We start from the raw sequence: 21,533 nt of genomic DNA on the forward strand, positions 1-21,533 counted from the left end.
CAATGTGTCCAAGAACAGTTAGGGTGGGCATCAAGCAACACGAGGGAGGGAGCTGGGTTTTGAGACACTGGAGAGAAGGAGGAGTGTGTTTTCACACAATGGAGAGTGGCAGAAGGGTGTGTGGCTTTTCATACAATGGAGAGGAGGAGAGTTGGGGGTGGCTTTCCACCCAACAGAGAAAAAGGGGAAGATTAATAACCAAGACAGCAAGAAAAAGCTGGAGGCGAGTGGTGTGGGTTTGACAATGGAGAGCAGGGGTGAAATACAATATAGCAGGAAACAATGGGCTGTAGGAGGTTGAGTTAAGGGGAAAAATAAATAAAAAGAACGGACAGCAGGAGGAATAAAAGGGAAGGCTGAAACAGAACAGAGGACTGGAGGAGGATGAAACAACAGAGCAGGAGCTTGGGAAAAAAAAATGAGAGAGAGAGAGAGAGAGAGACTGCAAACATGCACTCAATAGGAGCATACATTGAAGTTTAAGAAAAATATTATCAGCAACAAAAGCAGCAGATGAAGACTTCAAAACGAAGAGGTACTTTGTCCATGTTCCACAGACAACAAGCACATGAGGGAAGATGAAGGGAAACCAATCATCCCATATAATAACCAAAAGAACACAAAGAATTGAGCAAGCAAGCCACTAATTGTTAAGAGGTGGGCTGTAAGCCCCTATTAAGATTTTTTAAAACACATTTCGTAAGCACATTGAAAGCAAAACCTAACAAGCATTTGCAATGCAAAATGTCTCGCATTTGTTCGACTTCGAGCTATTAGCGTTATGAAGTCCTAACCAGACTTTTCTTGCCCATAAATTGAAAATGGAAAGTAATAAAGTTTTACGTAAGTGAGACGATTTAAAGTGCCACAGCATGATCGTAAAGGGGCACACAAAAGGAAACAGAAGTTCGCTTGCAGCCAAACGTATCGGCAGTTATGCAATTATGCATGTAACAGGTCAATGTCATACATAGCGCTCAACTACTGCCCAGCAAGATCACACTGTGTAGGAAATAAAAATAAAAAGTAGTCCAGAAGCCATGCAGAAAACATGTTTTCAGTAGTATACCGGTGCTGTTGAGGAGGGTTAGACACAGGAAAAGGCAGGATGTATGCATGCCTTTCACAAATGAAATCAAGCAAATTTTAAAAGCTAAGCCCACGAACCATCGAAACTGATGGGGTGGTTAAAAGCCCACAGAGATTACAACAGAGGCCAGGGCGCTTGCGTGCTCAACCCTAAAAAGGTGTGTAAACGTGGTGTATTTTAGAATTGTGTTTTTTTATACTTTGTTATGGTGCAGATAACCAATAAGATTTGAGTAAATTTACATGTGATTTGGCGTGCCGCTCTGCGATACAAGGTGATTTCTAGGCATACCTGGGCTTACACAAACTTTTGTCTATAACAGGTCAAACAAAGAGGGCATAGGTTGAACAAAAAAAAAAAACAAACAAAAAAAAAAAAAGAGACGAAACCTAATAACGGAAGGGGGAGGCATGTGAATTCATTTTAAAATCTACTGCAAATATCCACAAACAAAACACAGTGGAATCATTGCATATGTTTGCTATCACGCTAAACATTTCAGGCATGGTGTTAAGAGGTGCAAGGTAGGCCAGGCTCACCAGATAATTAGCACAGGTCTCCAAGACTGACAATGTAGTTCAAATGGAAGATGTGAAAAAATAGAAATCATACAGGACTGTCAAATTGACATGGTATAAGCGGACGTGATGGAATAAAGAGGGACATGTGCATAAATTAGAATATGAAATGGTATGTGAGGAAGACAGGTCTTTGGCGTTTGGTGGCTGGAACAAATGTATGGATGCTTGTTGTAGCTATTGACTAAAAAGAACCATCTCAAATTAGGAAGGATAGAAAAGCTGTGTAGCTTGTGGAAAAGCTTTGCAACTGACAAGGGTAGAAGATTTGTTACCTAAACTTTTGAAGGTGTTTTAATCAATGTCTAGAATGTTGGGTGGAGAGGACTTCCATACTTTAGAGATCTCTATTTGTAAATATCAATAATATATTTATCATATTGTATTGTCAGTGGTGTATCACTGAGTATTTATGGTCACTGTAATAACAGTTATAAAGCATTTTACTGCAATAGCGCAGCCCTTGTAGGTATAACTGTATTTATGTGTTAATGAAAAGGGTGTTCGTTGGTGCAACTGGACCTAGGACGGACTCATACGAATATGAACCCGGCTTTGCATCATGCCCGCTTTGTTCGCCACTCAATCACCTCCTATTGCTTGTTTTCCCCCCTTAAGAGTGGGTGCCCGAATACCCCCACTTTTCAGTTCCTTGGCTACACTTCTGCCAGCATGTTATTCAACTATGTCATGGTGGCGGACAAAAGTTCTGTCAGTTCGATGGCAGCGGCAATTAAACCGCTCACCAGTGTAATATACATGTGAGAGAAAAAGACTGCAGATATGATCCATTCTACTGCTGAGGACTGTAAACGAATACCATGACACCTTGTTTTCTAAATAACGTGACGCTTTACATGTGAAGAAAAACGTGTGACAATGTTGTGTACCAGTCCTGCCACAAGTGATTATGAAGTTGCAAAGAAGCCTGTGTTGTTTGTATGCGCAGGGTAGTCAAGGGGCTTACTCGTGTGCATGTATCTAACTGGATAGCTAATTAAAGAATACTCGCCGGTATTAACTTATTTTCTTTATGTTGAAACAATGCATGTAAATAAAATGTGCTGTGTAATAAACAGAACACATGGTGCATTGCATTTAATCGTTTGTTAGCACTCTCAAAAAGGAATGAAGATTAGATTTGAGCTTTTACGCTTGGGCTCCATTAAAAACATGCTCGCGGGTAAAAAGATAAAAACAACACAGATACTTGGGGTTGCAAGTGCTTTTCAAAACGTTAGGCATAGGTCAATGAATTTGCTCTCGCTTTCAGAGATGCTATGCACTTTGTCAAAAGAGCTTTCCACTAATCCCAGTTAAAGGTGGCCTTCAGTAGATGGCTTACACCGTCTAGAAATCATACGACATGCATAGACCTTCGTGCTGAGCACATATTAAAACAAACTAAAAAATAAATCCTCAGGTCACAGACAACCATGAGCAGGAGTTTACGTTTTTCAAGTGAAAAATCAACTCCAATTCACCTCAAATTCTCCATTACCATTCTTCAAAAGGATTGCCATTCACAGCTTGTCCAACCATTGCTCAGTTACAGGCCTGCTATTCAAAACCAAATACACCTACGGCACAATTAATTCCACTCTTGTAAAGTTCATTTTAATTGTGTAGAATCCATTTTTGCGTAATCACGTCTGCTTTTTAGCATATTAACTGAACACAAAGACGTTGTGACCGTGGGTTACAATAGGTAGCGATGCATCTTCTAAAGTGGGTGCATATATAAAATTGTGCGAGTTAGTATATATAAATATATGGCTCTGAGGAGACAACACTCATAGTATATTAAGAGGGGCATGCGGTTGTAAACATGCCTGTATGAGGGAATTGTAAAGGTTTGTTGAAACAGGAGATGCTTTAAATGAGCTGTGACGGGTATAGAAGGGATATGAGAGTGTTTACAGGAATACGTTTAATTTCTTGCAATGATGTGACCAGAAGCACACAAAACGTATGATTTTAAAACAGCCAAAGGGCTATTGTTGGTCCACGGCTTCGCAGTTTATTAATGCCAGAATGCTGTGGAGTGACAGAGGAACACTTTGAAAGCTGCTCCGGTAAACCCTCATCACGATGCAGACTGTCACAAACCTTTACCAGCCTTACCAGGACAGCAATAGTGCGGTTCCTGACAAGGGCATTTAAGTTCCTGCCAGCCATAATTAACCCTACACACACAGCGCAGGTCAGGCAGTGTAGGAGTTATCCATCGTCCTCTGGGGTAACAGCATTAAACGATGCCGGTGCATGCTCTCACGCCCATGACACAACTGTGTTCATTAAAAAAAAAAAAAAGCGGAGCAGTAGCAGGGGTTCCGGTGACGGGAGCGCTACAGAGTGGCATATCAGGAGAGTCAAGGAGGCTCACAGGGTGGTATATAAGGCCGGACCGGGGCGCAATGAAGATGGCTGCCACCCCAGGCCTGGCTCAGGCAGTCGGCAGCGCGGCCCTCCCGTCTTACCTCGGAATTTCAGCTCGTGCTGCGGCTCCAGCACCAGCACCTGCTCTATCTTCGCCATGTCTGGGGGGCGCCGAGCGCTGGTCGCTTGGGTCAGGGAGTCAGGGTGCTGCTGCAGCGGCCGGGCGAGCGGCAAGACGAGGAGGTTCCAGAGAGGGAGGCTGACTGAGGGTGGGGATGCGACGGCTGCAGCAGGAGGCGGTCCTGGCAGCGGAGCAGGCGCAAAAGCCCTGTCTCCAGAAGTGCACAAACAAGGCGGCCACGTTGGAAGACAGCCTCCTTGCGTGGGCTATAACTAAAGTAGCCCTGTGTCTGCTTTATATACTCGGGCGGAACAGGACATTAGGAACTACTGGTGCTTATAAATTAAATATACAACACATAGATATTAAACATATGAATGGGAACAGCAAAAAGAGCATCGTATTACAATTTAATACTAGGCTTAATCTGTAGCGATTGCCTGAACGGAATAATAATGTCGTCAAAACAATGTGAATTATTAACCTTGCACATAACTATGTATAGTGGTCATACTGAAAATATTGCTAATGTTTACATTTCATGCCTGGCAAAGTGGGACTAGAAAGCACTTTTCATGGCAGTCCTTCGTCTGTTTCAACATGATGCCGCCATTTTGAAATTATTTTCATTGCTAATAATTCTATATGTGTAATCAGTTTGGTTCCTCGTATTCCACAACTACATTAATATATATCTGTCATAAATAACGCACTTCTTATATTACCACATAATACAGCTCTATTTCGGCTAATAAATAAGATACATTACTTTTTTTGTTACACTTCCAGTTCGTTTATTAAATTTCTAGTTCGTTTATTAAACTGACTTATTCCAGTCTTTACACATTTTCTGTCACATCTATGGGAAGTCCTGAGCTTTCTGTTGCATTCATGTATTTGGCCCCATTTGGCTGATTGGCTATCGTATTTGCTAAACTCCATAGGCTAAATGCGTCGAAGGGAGCCTACCCAATAGAACGAAGGCACGACTTGCGGAGCCCCACCTTTACATACTGCAAGGTAAAAGCCATGTTATAATTTGCAAATTCCCCACGACAATAGTGATTGTGCTATAATGAATTGCATTTCTATTTGTTTTAATTTCGAGAGGTGCATAACATTCGAAAGTGTTTAAACTAAAATGCAAATAATCAGGGATGACCTTGATTGGGTAAAAGTACCAACTGCCGCACGCGTTTTACTGGAAAAATCCATACTCAGCGCAGCGTGCTTTTTGGTTTTCAATAATGGTTCTAATCATTGTCGCCGGCTTGTGATGGGGCGCGTAACACGACCCACGATTCTGTTGTGTACTATACTTGTTGGAAAAACTGAAGAGCAGTAAATACTTTTTACTCGACAAAAAGTCATTAGGTTGCTTTTAGTGTGATATGTTTTCCTTGCAATGCCATGCACAGCACTAAACACTTCTCATAAATATTACATTTGAGGATTGAGGAACGTACGTATTAGGAGAAAAAACGAGCAACTTCGATATAACCTTTAATAATTTTCTTTTAACGTTGATTTTTTCTGTAATCTGATGAAGTCGATTGTGGCAGTCTCACGGTGCAGCGATCCTGTTTAGTGTTAGGGGCTCTACTACTTGTATACAATTTAACAGGGGAGTGCGCACGCGCTGATGGGCGTGACACGTCTGTTTTGGGCCGGTGTTGTTTTGGAGTGGAGCCTGAGGAACTTCACCGTTTCCTGTTGGAAGTTAGCATGTTTAGGTACCTTTCTGAAACAAGCATTTACAAAGCCTACAGGTCTGCCCCATACAAGACCTATTGCCTTTGGCAATGTGCCTTGACATGTTGTATACCAGTGTGGCTGCTGTTCAGCATGGCTACAAGTTAGTGGCTTGGAGTGTCAAAGTTGAGTGAATTTGTTGGAATGTTATAGGGTGGAGTACAGGGGGCAGAATGTTGTACAGCTGAGTAGAGTTCAGTGGCAGAGTGTGTTGTGGGGTGGAAAAGGGTGGAGTGGATTGAGGTAGTGGGGTGGATTGGATTGGGGTAGAGTGGATTGAGTGGAGTAGGGGAGGATTGAGTGGGATGGATTGAAATGAAGTGAGGTGGATGGGATTGGGGGGATTTGAGTGGGATGGATTTGACTGGATTGGGGTGGATGGTTTGGATTGGAGTGATGGGGTGGAATGGGTTAGAGTGGGGTGGATTAGGTTAGAGGGGGTGGATTAGATTGAATGGGGTGTAGTGGATTGCAGTGGGGTAATTGATTTGTAGTGGGGTGGATTGGATGAATTGGAGTGTGGCGGGCGGGCTGGATGTATTGGAGTAGGGTGGACTGGGAAGGGGTGGATTGGATTGGGATAGAGTGGGTGGATAGTAGTAGAGTGTGGTGGATTGGAGTGAGTGGGGTGGATTGAGGTGGTGCCCCTGCCTATTTTCTGCCCTAGACCAATCCTGTTACGCACTGTCTCAAACAAGCCAAACAGACACTGAACACAGAACAAACTTTCTGCTAAAAGCAAAACCAAACTCCAACAAATAACATACACAATAAGGCAATGGTTCCTCCAGTTCCGCAAGTAGGTGGGCCCAGATAAAGAAAGTGCTACAGTGCCATAACTATAGTTGCAAGCACTGTGCAGGTACGAGCCAATCACATGACGTAATGTAACATGATGTTACATAACATGACGTAACGTAACATGATGTAACATAACATATAATAGTATAGTATAATATAACATAAAATAATGTATGTGTACATTCCTGTTGTGATAGAACAATCTCTCAAAATCAGATTTTCAGTTAGAAGAGTGCAGGGTTCACACCTTCTGTAAACCCCTTTTATCAATAATTTGAGCTAATAAACACATTTTCTCTTCTCTCACTGCACAGTCCCCTTCTGTTTAGTTCCTAATTCAGCCCACCCCTCCCTTACTGTTGCTACAGTAATCTCACAGGACTCAGGTGCTGGAAGTGCTTTTGGGCTTTAGGTGCCCTTTTGGTTCTGGGGTTCTCATTGATTGGCGTAGAAGTGGTTGGCAGACATTGGATTCAGGAGAGCTTTGTATAGCTCAGATGTAAGTTGTAGCTATAGGTGGGTGGCTGTGGGTAATGGCCGGCTACTTCCATCTATACACTTGATGTGTTATGTGCTAGGATGTATGTGTGTCCAATTATTGTGCCACATGTTTCATTTAGCTGGATGGATGGGTGGCATTTTTAGGAGATATCATCTTTGGGGATGGGGTGTGACATTTAATGATAAATATGATGCACACCACAAACCCAATTGTCTCTTGCCACTTAAAAATTGAAGGGCCTTATTATAAGTTGGGTGGTTAATTTTGACCCATGCTATCATGTTTATGCATGGGTTGGAATTACAAGTTGTTAGGTATTTAACACATCCAATATTTTTCGGATGTGTTAAATAACTCAAACTTCGTTACATTTGCAAGTGAAACCTGCCAAAATCTAACAGGGAAAACCATACAGTATTTATCATATGATAGAAATTTTGGTGAGTTAAAAACTAAAATCCACATGTTATTTACCAACAACTTGTTATAGTTGGTATTTATTGCGCTCGATAAATAACATACTATGTGGTATTGTTATTTATCATGTGCGATAAAATCCAACTTTACTCATAATCAGGGCCTAAATGGCCTATTCAGGTGGCACAAAGTTTCTCATTTCATCATCGTCAAAAGAACAAAATGTATCCCCGCTAAAATTCTAGAGTCAACTGCCAGTTATACAAGGAAATCATCACTGGGTGCTCAGCTCACTGAGCTATCTTTGCTTTATAGCATCAGATTCCAATAAAGTAAATAGTTGAGCTAAAGGAAGTGCTTTTCCTATTCAAGCAAGACACAACCAAATCCCAAACTATGGATGCTGACCTCTAGTGCTGAAAACCACACCAACTCTGCACAGATCTTGCTCAGATGCACAACAGGAAGTAGAAGGTTTTCGCAGTATACAGAAGTCATTGACGAGGGTTTGCACACTGACTGTCAAGTCTGTCACTGTCCTTCCCAATGCATTCTGGTAGAAGTAGTGAAAAGCATCAGATTTCCTCAGCATATCCATGGTGTTTGTTTGAAAGTTCAAGCACAGCCAGTGCTCTGTATCACTTGACGAAGGTATGTTGCTAACTCCTGGTACTGGCTGGAAGGAAGTATTCTGGAACTGGCTTCCAGCCAGTGTGCAAACCCACACCCTAATAATATACAGAGTCAATGAATGGGTGTTCTTTTTAATCAAATTATTTTTGTGGGACCAGTGAAAGATAATTTGCACATTATCCAGGGCTTATAAGACCTTTATCCACGTACTTAATGATAACAGACAGTTTCTCTACAATGACTGTAAAAACCTTTAAGGTAAACCAGGTCAGGTACGTGTCCTGTTTTCATTTCACGTGTTCTGCTATTTTCAGAACAGAAATATTTTCAATCCTAATTTTTCATAACAAAATTGATGTTGCTGTTATTCATTTTATACTGCTGGCAAGCAGTGGCAAAGCAAATAGGGCAGGCTTGCTTGATTTACAAATACATCTGTTGTATTATATGTCTAGGTGGAAAAATAGAAATCCCAGAGAGTCACCCAAATACTAGCCATTTGATGCACTGTAAGCACAGAATTTTGGTTTATATGACTTAAACCATGACCTGAACTGCATTTAATCTGTGCTCCCTTTGAGGAGTGAGGTGAAGGAAGGGGGGGAGGAGGGGAGGTCTTTCACTGTGTATAATAGACTACATAGGCCATGACACTTGGAAAAGATTCTTAGTTATGTTCACTAAATATGGCCTCCAGGGTACACTTGAAACAAACTTTGTAACACAACAGTATCCAAAAACCTTCCAGGGGAAAAGCACTCTTGATTACATCTTTGCTTCGGATGATGTTGCTAGCTCGCCCGGTCCTTAGTAAGTAAACTTACAAGGCGATGCGTATAGGTCGATAAACCTTTTGAATCGCATGGAGTATCCTAGTCATGCAGTGACCACTGAACCAGTAATCAACATCAATAAACAAGATAAGCTCTTTATGGAACCACAATAGAAACCATATTAATCAAAATAACCACTACTAATGAAAAGGGTTAACAAGTTTTTATTCCCTATTGCTTACAATTCTAATTAGCATTAGCATGAGGGTCTTCATGTGAAAACAATTTAGAGAAAACATTATTTTGGAAAAATCTACCTAAGTGTGAATCTCTACAAAACAGCGCAGTTGGTACCTAGAAGAAAAGGCACAAAATCGTCAGTCACATTTTTATAGCTACCTATCGAGGGCGGATCAGCAACAAGTCAGTCTTCGTCTTCAGGTCATCAATAGTCAGCTACAGATCAGGCTCACAGAGTATGAGCCCAATATCAGCACCTCGGACAGCGTCTCCTGACGTCATCAACTTTCTCCTCGCAGTGCTGATTCCTCACCTCTTGTCATGACTTTTTATTAGGGTCTCCCAGTCCATCCTACTAATTGCTAATTGGTCAATCAGTCGGAAGATATGACTCTAACCTATAGTTTTTATGTACCAAATCATATTCTTATATTTCACAAAACACTGATTGGTTCTTCTTGCGATGAGGACATCATCCGGCTCTTCAGGTATCAAAATTGTTGCACATGGTTCTCTAGTCAGTGCTTCCATTGTTCAAGTCCTGGGAAAGTACATTTAGCCTACACTACACACAATTGTTTCAAATTGTCTTCACCATCTCCTGTCCATCGGTACATTGCAGAATGTTCTAGCTAAGCGACTTGAACTCTGAGCGGTTCAAGTCTCGGTTCCCAGTTACCAGTCCTTTGCAAGGCGTTTGAATTCTCCATGTTCAGAGCGAGCAAGGCCCAGTGAAACTAGGCCTTTGGTACAGCTAACTTAAAACTATTGAATTAATACAAAACATAGGTTATATATCTCATTATGATATACTAGTAGATTCTTCTCATATATTTTTCATTATTTCGCACATTTAGTCACTTTAGTACATGTGGTGATCACTCCCCGAGGGCACATTTGTAAACATGCACATTATTTTCTACTATTAATTTCTCTATGCATTTTTCTCATTAGTATACACACATATAAGTCATTAGAAATTTCTTAATTAACATATCTGTACCAACAAAGTCATCAAGCTTTTGGAGAATTTTGAAATTCCCCACACAGAAGTTAGCAATCACTTACCTCTCCTCACAAAGCTGAACATGCACTCAAGTTGACGGGATACTCTGAAGACACTAGAGACTTCACAAGGTGATGAAAACTTACATCTAATTAAGCTAATAAAATGGGGGCCATCTCTTCCCAAAAAAAATTAAAATCTGGAAAGCCTCCTGGGGCTCCTCTCTGTTGGGGGAAATCTGCAAAGTAATTGGACAGAAATTATTAAGGATGTCCTCCAGAGCCTAGACCCCCACATCACCCTCAGAGGCCCTCTGTAAATCTTCTTCAGGTGCACCCCATAATGAAGAGCAAGTGGAGCATCCGTAGGTTGCAGACGTTGTGCCGCAAAACAAAAAAATCCCTCAACCAAATTGGAATTACTGTTAAAGTTGCTGGTTCTATCCAAACAACACAAGCAATTGGTCTGGTCCCTAAAACGTAAACAGGTAGAGAAAGAGTGGCTACATATTTATTTACTGTTGGTTAAACAGAACCAGGCGGAGCTATGGAGGTACATTAAAAATAAGATGAATCAAGAAGGCCTCTGAATTAATGCGATCAATTAACGCAACTGGATAAATCATGTAAATAAATCCTATGTAGCAAATACTGTTTCCTCCGTCAATTTCTGGGGCAAATCCAGCGCGCAAGATACACAACTGGAACATGAGCTAGCCCCTACCGCCAGGGAAAGCTCTACTATTTTGCATAGCACTAAGTCTACAGGTGCTCCGGGCCCTAATGGTATCCTCACACAAGTTCTTTAAAGATTAAACTGGGATGTGGTTGACAACTCTTTCACCACTGTATTGCACATGCCTGGAGGCTCAGGAGGTACCCAATAGCTGGAGGGGTTCTATCTTACACCCAAAATACAAGAAAGGGGACAGGCAGGACCCAGCCAATTACCGCCTTATCGCCCTTCTTAACATCAAAGCCAAGGTTTTTGCCTCTGTTCTATTAAAAGAGCTGGAAAACTGGGTGGAAGCCAATGGGATAGTCCCATTTTGTCAAACAGGCTTCAGGGCGAACTCTGAGACTACAGATAACACAGTGGCCCTCTCCTATCTAATATAACAGGCCTCCACCGAGAAGTCACCCCCTCTTTATGCCTGCTTTGTGGATTATTCTGCTGCATTCGATGCAGTAGCTAGAAATAATTTATGGAGGAAGCTACAAGGCTGGGGCATTCCAAATTGCTAAGGGCAATAATTTCCCTCTACACATCAATCTGGGTGAGGGTCAAGTTGTCACAAACTGCTATAAGCAGGAAAATCCCCACATATAATGGCCTAAAGCAAGGGTGTGTCCTTGCCCCACTTCTTTTTAATTTGTACACTGCAGACGTGTCTCTGGCCTTGAGACGTGCTAACTTGATTCTGACAAAAATCGGGAACCTCAAAGTCACGCTGCTAAAATACGCAGGTGATATTGTTTTGCTAGATCACTCGAGAATTGGGCTCCAAAAAGCACTAACTGCCCTTCATGACTGTAACGTGACAAATACAATGAAGGCAAATGCATCAAATACTAAAGTAATAACTTTTGGGGGATGCTAAAGAAACAGAATTATTATTGGAATATGAGTCCCTTTAAGATAATCAGGACCAAATTGTAAAATTACTTAGGAATGTGGCTGACTGCGGACAGAAACTCAAAAATTAATCTGTGCCATCTCAAAGCAAAGGACAAACTTATAACTACAAGAGTATATCAGCTCAACAATTTAATAGAAAGCCCCTCCTTACTTCCTACCCAACGAGTGCTCAGGACATCTTTTCTACCTGCACTAAATTATGTCCATGAAGCCTTCCCAAGGCAACTCGCCAAAACAGTGGAAAAATTACAAGTCAAAGCCTATTAGAGAGTGTTCAAGCTGCCTGAATGTATAAGGGGGTGTCTGATAAGATTGGAACTTGGCCTAGAAGGACAGAAGTGGGCCAATATGGTCTCTTTTTTAAATACTATTATAGGATTGCCAAGGCTCAGCCCAATAAACTGAAATCAGCCATTCGCCCCATTTTTGACTCAGAAACGGCCCATTCGTCGAAGTACCTAACCAAAGCGATTTACTTCCTTCAAATAGATCAGACAGAATTAAATAAGCTGGTGCTTTCTCACACTGCTTTTAGAACCGTGTTGAAGAGGCAGATAAAAACACTCTCCATGACAAGTGATCTGGCAAAATTGAACAGCACACCCGTGTTAGCGGCAGTGGAATCATCATATGATAAATGCCCGCACCATCTGCAGAGCTGTACTTAAAGTGCGCGATTGGGAACTCCTGCTTGACACCAATCATAGCTACAAGGTTGTTTGCCCTCAGAATCAAGGAGATGAATCCAAAATGGCACTCCCTTTCCATGATTGTCAACTGCAGGCTTTGTGGCTATAAAACTGAGTCATTTAATCACCTGTTTGTGTTGCTGTCCAGCACTTATGAACTCATGGCGCACTTTATTAAAACCCCTCTTTTTAAGCCATGGTGTAAGAACTTGTAATGAGACTAGAAATCTCATGTTCACCCTGAAGAAGCCATCTGATCTGGCCAAATTCGAAAAGTATTTTTACCAGCTACAAAAGCTGTTAATTGAAAGTATTAAGACTGGCCAGACTTACCATCCCATGAAAGCAGATGGGTGAAGCAGTATTTAATCAGTAATTTCCGTAGGTGACTGAATGTTTTTTGGTAGTTTGTCACCTCTTCTGCCCTATTGAAGCTGTTCTATTTTCTCGTTTGTGGGATTTTACACATTTTATTTGCATTGTTCGCTTTGGCTTCCTTTGGGGGAATAATTGTCATCAGAAAATAACTACATAATATACTGATGATTTGCACTGCTGAGCTTTTTTACTTCCTAATTTTAAAATGTTATCGCATGTCATATTTTTAAGCAATCACTGCTGCCTTGATTTAGGTTTAGCTCAATAGTAATCATGAATTATTGTATCTATGTTCTTTTACTGGGAACAATTTCCTTTGCTTGTAAACATTTGCACGGCTGAGCTTTTTTACTTCCTAATTTTAAAATGTTATCACATTTCACAATTGTAAGCGATTACTTCTACATTGATTTAGATTACGCTCAATAGTAATTATGAATCGATGTATATGCTCTTTACAAGGAACGAGTCCGTTTGTTTGTAAAGATTTTAAATAATAACACAAAAAACGTTTTTAAATGGAAAAATTGAAATTCTTAGTTATGCATATTTGTCCACGCCCCTCAAACCCCCCCACACATAGCTCCCTATCCCCCCACAACACTTTTATTGAACCACTGAAAGCACTGTCATTATTATATTTCGTCGTAGGGGAATATCGAAATTATAACTCAGGTTTATTGATTCCATAAAGTGCACTCTGCCTCCTCACAGCGTCTCCCTAAAACTTGAGTGTGGAAGAAAGGCGGTCTGGGACCCCCAAATCCCAGGACTGTAACTGAGCCCTCTGCACACCCACAGGTTCGCGAAAAACGAAGGGACAAGCTCACCGTCACAAACAACATGTGCTCAAGGACAAAGCGCTGTGAAGCACCAATGAGAAAGTGTTTGCTGAAGTGCTGCGTTTGATTATTCATTTGCGGGTCTTGGTAGGCTTTGCTTTGCAATCAAGCCGTGGGCTACTCACAACAATCGAGCCGCGGGCTACTGACCTACAACAGTTAAGCCGTGCGCTAACTACATACAACATTTAATCAGTGGGCTACCTACTTTCACCAGTCAAACCGTGGGCTACTCACTTACAACTCAGAATGCACACACTATTTTTTCTGCCACGAAAGAGCACTGAAAGCCTCAAAAAGTAAGAACCTCACAATAATAACGTTTTTATATAGCATAACACAACATTTCTGCCATGTCTAAGCACTGTAACTAGCAGGTGTCGCTATTACCCAGTTTAATCAGTGCTTAATTTGTGCTTGTTGTTTCCGGTGCGGAGCACCGGCATTTGTTTTTGAGGGCCGGCGCTTAGTCTTTTGTCTCAAACATTTACTACGAGCAAAAGACACATTTGGGAAACACGGAGGAAGACAACAACGAAAAAGTGTCACAATGGGAGAAATCAGAAAGCTGCGTTTAAGGGGCAGGGAGTGGCTTTAAATGGATTGAATAGGCCAGAGATGGCTTCAGGATTACGCTGCCTCAGAATTCCGTGCTCGCATATTTAAATAGAGCAGCCGCGTGCTTCAGAGTAGGGCTTTGGGCACCGGCACGTTGTTATTTACAAATTAAGCACTGAGTTTAATGGTACTAAACAGACCACAGAAAGAAAGATGGAATGCTAAGTCCGCCCTGCCAGGATTCAAGTGAGTGACTTTTTATCACTATTATGGGCATTGTATTGTCCTCACCGTCACCCCTGTTTCACAAGCGATTTAACTGTTGGGCCTTGGAGAATCGTGTACTCCAGTGTCCTGTCTGGAAGTCCAGGAGCGCCCGTAGTTTATTTGGCAGTGCCCAGGAACCACTTTGCAGCCATCACGGACGCACCCCTTGCATAGGTCATCTAATTCCTCTATACATTTTTGTCACATCTCGGCATTTGGAAACTTAGCGTCACATTTTCTCCAGACCTGTTTGACAGGTGAAGCAGGTTACAGTGGCCCCAAGCTGGGGCAGGGCTCTCTTGGCCTGTACTTGGGATAGCCGCACAGGAGGTGCTGCCCATGGAGCTGTGGGTGTCCAGCTTAGACCATAATATAGAAACACGAGACTACACGCCTCTTTTTGGTTTACAGTGTACGAAGTTACATTTAAAGCACGCTGCTTTAGACAGGTTTGCTCAGAATCACACAGTTTTGCTTCAGTATTGAAGTCAGAATTAGAACTCAGGTATGTAGCTTCTAGGTGCACCACTAGTGCTCTGGAGCTCTTTTCTGGCACTAGGATTCTTGTGCTAAAGTGCAGAGGGAAAGCCGACTCCCTCAGCTAAAATGCATAAAATCAGATACTTTGTATCTATTTACTTTAGCTCTATATTTGCGGCAGTTTACTAAACCCACATACGTGTCATTGGAGACAGCAATCCTCAAGCGTTTCACTGCAGAAGCGGCCGCACCCTTAGGGCGGAGGAGCGTCGCCGCCCTGCTGGCAGCACAGCCAAAAAGGTGAAAAATAGCATGGTAATGAAATACCTTTATTACAATTTTATTTTTCCCTTTGCCAAGCCAGCTGTGACTGGGGGTCGGGGCTGTTGCTGACTGGCAGCAGGAGAGTGCTGCTCACTGCGCATGTCATTTTGGCCAGCCGTCTTGCAACTGCCAGCCTGGCATGCACAGTGCAAACCTCCCCTCTCAGCTGTCAGAAACAGCTTGGTGGAGAGCAGTCACAGATCCTTGTGCCTGCTGGAACCTCGAGGCAGCCTGGTCCAGCCGATCCTGGCACTGCTCTTATGATGCTAACATTATCGGCAGCATGAGAGCAGCGTCTAGATTGGTGTGCAGCAATCAATTGCTGCACTCAGAGGGAGGAGGACCGGAGGCGCCGAGCCAAGGGGATGAGTACATTTTTATTTTTTATTTTTCACATGTGGCTGGTACCCTAAATGTTTGGTTGGGTGCCCCACCAAATGTTTAAGGTACCAGCAGGTACTGATTGTTTGACCCTGGATGGTGACACCAGGATTAGCACTTTTTTTTCCAGCACCAGCAGTCCCATGGGTAGACACCGTGAGGGGTGCCCCCACTTTACTCAGAGTAGTGGGCGGTTTCCTTTCTTTCTTGGTAGAGTAGCCGGGACACCAACAAACTGTGCCACTGCAAAGTGTTGTTTGTTGTTGATGTGGTACTGGTGGCTGCGAAGGACAGTGGAAAAGCCAGCATCCTTACTCTTCCCCATGTGTGCATTGTGTGTTTTTTTTTTTTGGTTAGGGGTTGTTAGGTAAATTTATCTCCCATCGAAGCACTATGAAGGCGAGCCTACTTACTCGCTGGAAAGCGCCATGAGGCCAGGCAAGGGGTGGAAAAGTGCTATAGAAATGGCACGTTACTGTAATTCAGTAAGATTTCTTATTCATTATGATGGTGTTACATTTCCTTTTTACGAGGCATCTTCTCATGCTTTTTGGGTCAGGGCTGAACTATTTGGATGTGAATATAAATCAGTTCCTCCAGTGCAGGGCTCTCTGCCTGGGCGGCTGCACCCCACTCCTTCCTGCCCAGTAGATGAAGGTCTCTCATGCTCTCACATCGGGTCCCTCTGGGAGGACACGACTGTCCCAAAAGCCAGGAAGTGCTCCTCTGAATCTGATGTCCCAGCAGACTTCCAGGCACTATATTGGACGCAGGGATGGCTGCAACGGTCCTCGGTCCCTTCCGATGCTATCAAGAAGCAATGGGACTGGCCTCAGTGGGTACCGGAAGGCCAGCTGTTAGGTCAGTCTGTCTGGAGAGGCAGTGGGCGGAACAGAGTGAAACAGGAGGTGTGGAGAAAAGACAGTCAGTGAAATCTCCCATTGTAGACCCATCTGTCAGTGTAACATGGGAAGAGGTCGCCCCAGCCCCACCGGCTTTGCCAGCTTGCCCTGGACTGCATTAAGTCCTGGAGAAGTATTTGCACAAGCAAAAACTAAAAAAAAAAAAAAGGGGTGGAAAGAAAGAAAAGACGACTTCACAAAACAAAAGAATGTTAGCTACAAAAAAATACAACTTTTCAGGTTTGTTTGCCCTGCTGGGCACGTTTTTGACAGTCACACGCCTTCTGTTTGCAGGGCACTAGAAGTTAAAAAGAACAAAACAGCACCTCTGTCACGTCAGGAGCAGCAGACGGGCACTGATTAGGTTGAATTAATCAATGCTTGGGCCCCGCTCCACACAGAGGATCAGAAATGATGCCAGGCCTTCAGTGACCAACTGCAAGGCTGTTAAGGGGTCGGAGCCATGCCAGCAACCGACATGGCCGCTCGGGGTTGAAGCTCCATTGAAGGGACTCCCTGAGCCCATCGAAGAGCGCCTCCACTTTACCACTCCGATGCGGAGTGACCATCTAAGGTAGGTGGGGACAGCGGGTGGGCCACCGCGGAACCATAGTGGCTGGGAAGGCCGTAAGGGTATCGCCTTGCCTCCGAGGCTCTGTGCGTAGGACTGGAAGCCCCAAGGCGATAGGGGCCGAGGGCGAGCCTGAGACCCATGTTTGGGGGTCCGTACATTGTGCCCTGCTGCCACCGCCTGCACCGCTCTGCTTTTGCGGGTGATGGCTCAAGCCTGTGGGTCACAGCAACACTTGGACTAGCCACAGGCCTGTTGCTGGATCTTCTTGGCTGCATGGCGATGGATCGGTGGGGAGGGAGGACTGTTGACGGCCATGGTCATTCCTGCATGCCTTTAGCGGGTCCCTCCTTGCCTTCTCTTCCTCCATCCCCCCATGGAGCCCACTCTGCCCATGATGACGGCGATATGACCTGCAATAAACACCTGGGGTCTGCTGCCTACAGTGGCCTCCCTAGAGGGGTCCCCAGGCGAGCTTTTGTATAATCACTTGGCAGTGACTGCCATTGGTCATGGGGAACCCAAACAACGCAAGTTGCCATTTGAAAAATTGCGCACACTCACACACACCGGCTGACACCGAAACTACTATGGCAGAGGATGCTACTGGAGGCCAGGTCTTGGACCATCAAACAGACCTGCAGTCCATTTTGCTAGAACTGCGCTCTGGGTTTCAGGGCATTGATGCAAGGCTTGACTCCTAGTGACTTGCCTGGACTAGATGAGTGAGTGTCTGGACCGCCACGACATTCAACTTCAGGCGGTTGAAGAACGCGCCTCGTCATTGGAGGACTCTTGCACCCAGTCAGATAAATGCCTCGACAGATTGGAGTCCAGACTATGCATCGTAGCTGCGAAAAATGAGGATCTTGAGACACGCGGGCGCCGTAACCACATTAGAATTGCAGGGATTGCAGAGACCACCACTACTGGGCGTCTGGATACCTTTGTGGAGACACTACTATGTGAACTGCTGGGGCACCCAAACTTTACTACCGCATTTGTGGTGGAACGAGCCCATCGCTCCCTTGGTCCTCGGCCTGTCCTGGGTGCGCCAATGTGTCCCATTATTGCCAGGCATTTGAACTTCAAGGATTGTGACACTGTGCTGTGAATAGCGCAAGAAAAGGGCCCACTGCAATGTCAAGGGATGTCCTTGTCAATCTTTCCAGATATTACCATGACAGTTCAGGAGGCCTGGCGCAGGTTTGCGGACGCCAAGGCGGCGCTGTGCAAGCTGAGGCTGCGCTATGGAATGTTGTCCCCGGTCAGACTCAGGGTTGATGTCGATGGCAAGCCCCACTTTTTCGATACCCGAACTGAGGCCTCGCCGTTCTGCAAGAAATGTACCAAGGAACATGTTCTGTTGGTTCGACGTTCCCAGGAACTTTCTCCGCTAGCCACACAACTGCCCAGCAGTCTGGACCTTTTTCGCCCAACGAATGCCCCCTCATTGCCACTGACTCACAGTGGTACATGCATTGCTACTACCCCTTACTATCATTAACTTGGTTAGCATCCTGCCTCTGTTTGCTCTTCCTCATTCCCTTTACAGGACTAACTTTGTGGATGGGTAGTCCCCTGCCGTGGTGTTGCTCTTTCCACATGGTTGATACCAAGTTTGCATTTAAGTTCTGTTGTATGTCACTTTGGCTTTTCTGGGATTTCACTCAGTGCGTTTTTACTGAGTGTGGGGGCTCTGGGCTTTGTTGATGTATTTGCTATTTGAGTTCTTTTTGTTTTTCTGACACATAGTGACCGATCACGCCCTCCCTTAAGCATTCATCCACTGACACCCCAACAATGCACACTGCACCTAGGACCTCTGCCCCACAATCCTCCGTATACGTATCCTGGAATATCAGGGGCCTTAACAACCCTGTAATGGCAAGCAAATATTGTACTACTTAAATAGGCATGGCGCTGCGACTGCTTTCCTACAAGAGACTCACCACGCTCCCAGGTACGCCTATGCCTTTGCCGCTCAATGGGATCATCGTCACTTTTTTTCTAGTTAGAGCTCCTACTCCAGCCGGGTCTGTATATTGATAGACAAGAGTGTCTCTTTCCACCTCATCTCTACTGTCGCTGACACAGAAGGCCTAAACATTTTTGTAGAAGGCACATTAGCAGACCACAGGTCATTGATGGCCAACGTTTATGCTCCGAATACAGACTAACCTGATTTTTTCCACATATTATCGAACCAGTTGACGCGCACAGATTCCGACTGCCTCATTTTAGGTGGGGACTTTAAAATGATCTGGAACCCAACTTGTGACACCACAGCCAAGACCCCAATGTTAAAACCCAAATCACTATGCATCCTGAGACATCTCCGTGATACCTACCAGCTGTGGGACCAGTGGCGCCTGTGACCGTAAACGTCACTGGCCTTCACCGGCTACTCACCCCCACACAGCACATTGACACAAATAGATTTCTGGCTGGTGTCCCCACCGGTGTCCACATGGTTGACTAATGTTATGCACCTACCACGCACATTGTCGGATCACTTCCTGGTGACCATGACCTATTCTGTCCATCACCCTGGGGTGCGGGAGCATCTTTGGTGGTCCCCTTTGATCACACTCCAGGATGTCGTGTTCCGCTCCGATCTGCAGGGGGTAATTACAGAGTACTTTGCTCTGAATGCGAAACTGTCTCTGCACACGCTACACTCTGGGAAGCCTTTAAGGCGTACACACGGGGCATGCATAGCTAAACACAATAGTGTGCTAAGAGATATAAATACTAGCATAACGCGAGTTGAGACCGCTCTCTAAACCTTAGACCAGACTGACGTGTGCAGTGGTGGCAGTCTGGATCTGAGCAGGCGCTCCACCCTTATCAAGGAGTACTGGGTCCTCGTGGACCGTAAAGTCCTCTGTCTCTGGAGTTATTCCACTGCCCGTCGTTTTGCCAAGGGTGACGGCCCAGGGCGCACGCTGGCGTGCTTCCTCCGCCCCCCCCCTTGTTCGGCGACATACATACCTGAGCTATGCACGGGTGCATAGAGTGGGCACCGGGAAGTACAATCTGAGCTTTTAGCATATTATACTGCATTCTATGACAGTTGGAACATGCTATCCATATCACAATATCTAGAGGAGGTGACCATGGTTTAGCCTACTTCATCTCAACAACAATTTCTCAGTGAACCGTTTACTTGTGAGGAGATTATGCAGGCCATAGATACGCTGAATGCCCCTAAAGCTTCCAGGCTAGATGGCTTCACCGGTGAATTCTATAAAACGTATAAACAAATTCTATCCCTGCATCTTTTAGTAGTGTACAGTGAGGCTCTCACACGGGGCGTATTGCCCCCGACACTGAGGTAGGCAGTTATTACACTCTTCCCCAAACCGGATAAAGATCCCCGATATTGCAGTTCCTACCGACCAGTTTCACTGCTGAACTTTGATACTAAGATCCTGGCAAAGCTTTTGGCCACTCGCCTCTATTTACTGATGGACAGCATCATTACCCGAGTGCAGTCGGGGTTTGTTTCCAGTCGCTCTATGAATATCAATCTTTGTACGCTGTTTGCAGTGCTTCATAGGATTTCTGCCTCTACCCCCGCAGCGGTCGCTCTGCTGGACATCAAAAAAGCGTTCAACTTTCTCGAATGGCCTTTTCCTTTTGCCACTTTGAACAAACTGGGACTTCCTTGGGGCTTCACAACCCTGATTAAACTGCTGTATACTGCCCCTATTGCTAGAATACCGGTAAATGGTACCATAACCTGTCCAATCTGTATTGGCAGGGGGACTCGACAGGGCTGCCCACTCTCCTCCCTGCTTTTTATAATAGCAGTGGATCCTCTGGTTCGACAATTGCAGGAAAACCATATTCATAGAGGACTGCAGTTTCGGAGTGGTCCGCTGCTTGTCTCACTGTATGCAAATTACATTCTACTGTTCCTCTGCCACCCTGAGGTAAATCTGGATCCTGTTTTGCAGGACGTTATCCGTTTTGATGCTCTCTCAGGGCTGTTGAAAAATTGGGTGAAATCAGAGCTTTTTTCACTCACAGATGCGACGGTCCAATTCTGCTTGCAATATCAGTTGAAATGGTGTGAAGACACAGTTAAGTATCTCCCCAACCCACAATTCCAAGCTCCGCAGTCATTGGGCTGACCTAGGACAGCCCATCTCTGATAAAATATGGAGGGCTTGCTGTACCAGACTGGTGTTAAATCATTATTACAC

At 44.3% G+C, this 21,533-nt stretch overlaps 1 protein-coding gene and 1 long non-coding RNA gene across 2 annotated transcripts in view; one reads left to right on the forward strand and one right to left on the reverse strand.

The window, feature by feature from the left end:
* The window catches only part of VAPB (VAMP associated protein B and C), a 316,279-nt gene extending 311,860 nt beyond the window's left edge, over positions 1 to 4,419 (reverse strand). Inside the window, exon 1 of the mRNA XM_069243578.1 lies at positions 4,149 to 4,419. Coding sequence (XP_069099679.1) covers positions 4,149 to 4,206 — 58 coding nt within the window. The 5' untranslated portion in view covers positions 4,207 to 4,419. The remainder of the gene's footprint in view (positions 1 to 4,148) is intronic.
* Positions 4,420 to 5,091: 672 nt separating this feature from the next.
* The window catches only part of LOC138247229 (uncharacterized), a 73,940-nt gene continuing 57,498 nt past the window's right edge, over positions 5,092 to 21,533 (forward strand). The window contains exon 1 of the long non-coding RNA XR_011194375.1: positions 5,092 to 5,188. This is a non-coding gene — a long non-coding RNA (uncharacterized lncRNA). The remainder of the gene's footprint in view (positions 5,189 to 21,533) is intronic.

This window comes from Pleurodeles waltl, chromosome 7 (genome assembly GCF_031143425.1).
Source record: "Pleurodeles waltl isolate 20211129_DDA chromosome 7, aPleWal1.hap1.20221129, whole genome shotgun sequence".
In the NCBI taxonomy this organism is placed as follows: Eukaryota; Metazoa; Chordata; class Amphibia; order Caudata; family Salamandridae; genus Pleurodeles; species Pleurodeles waltl.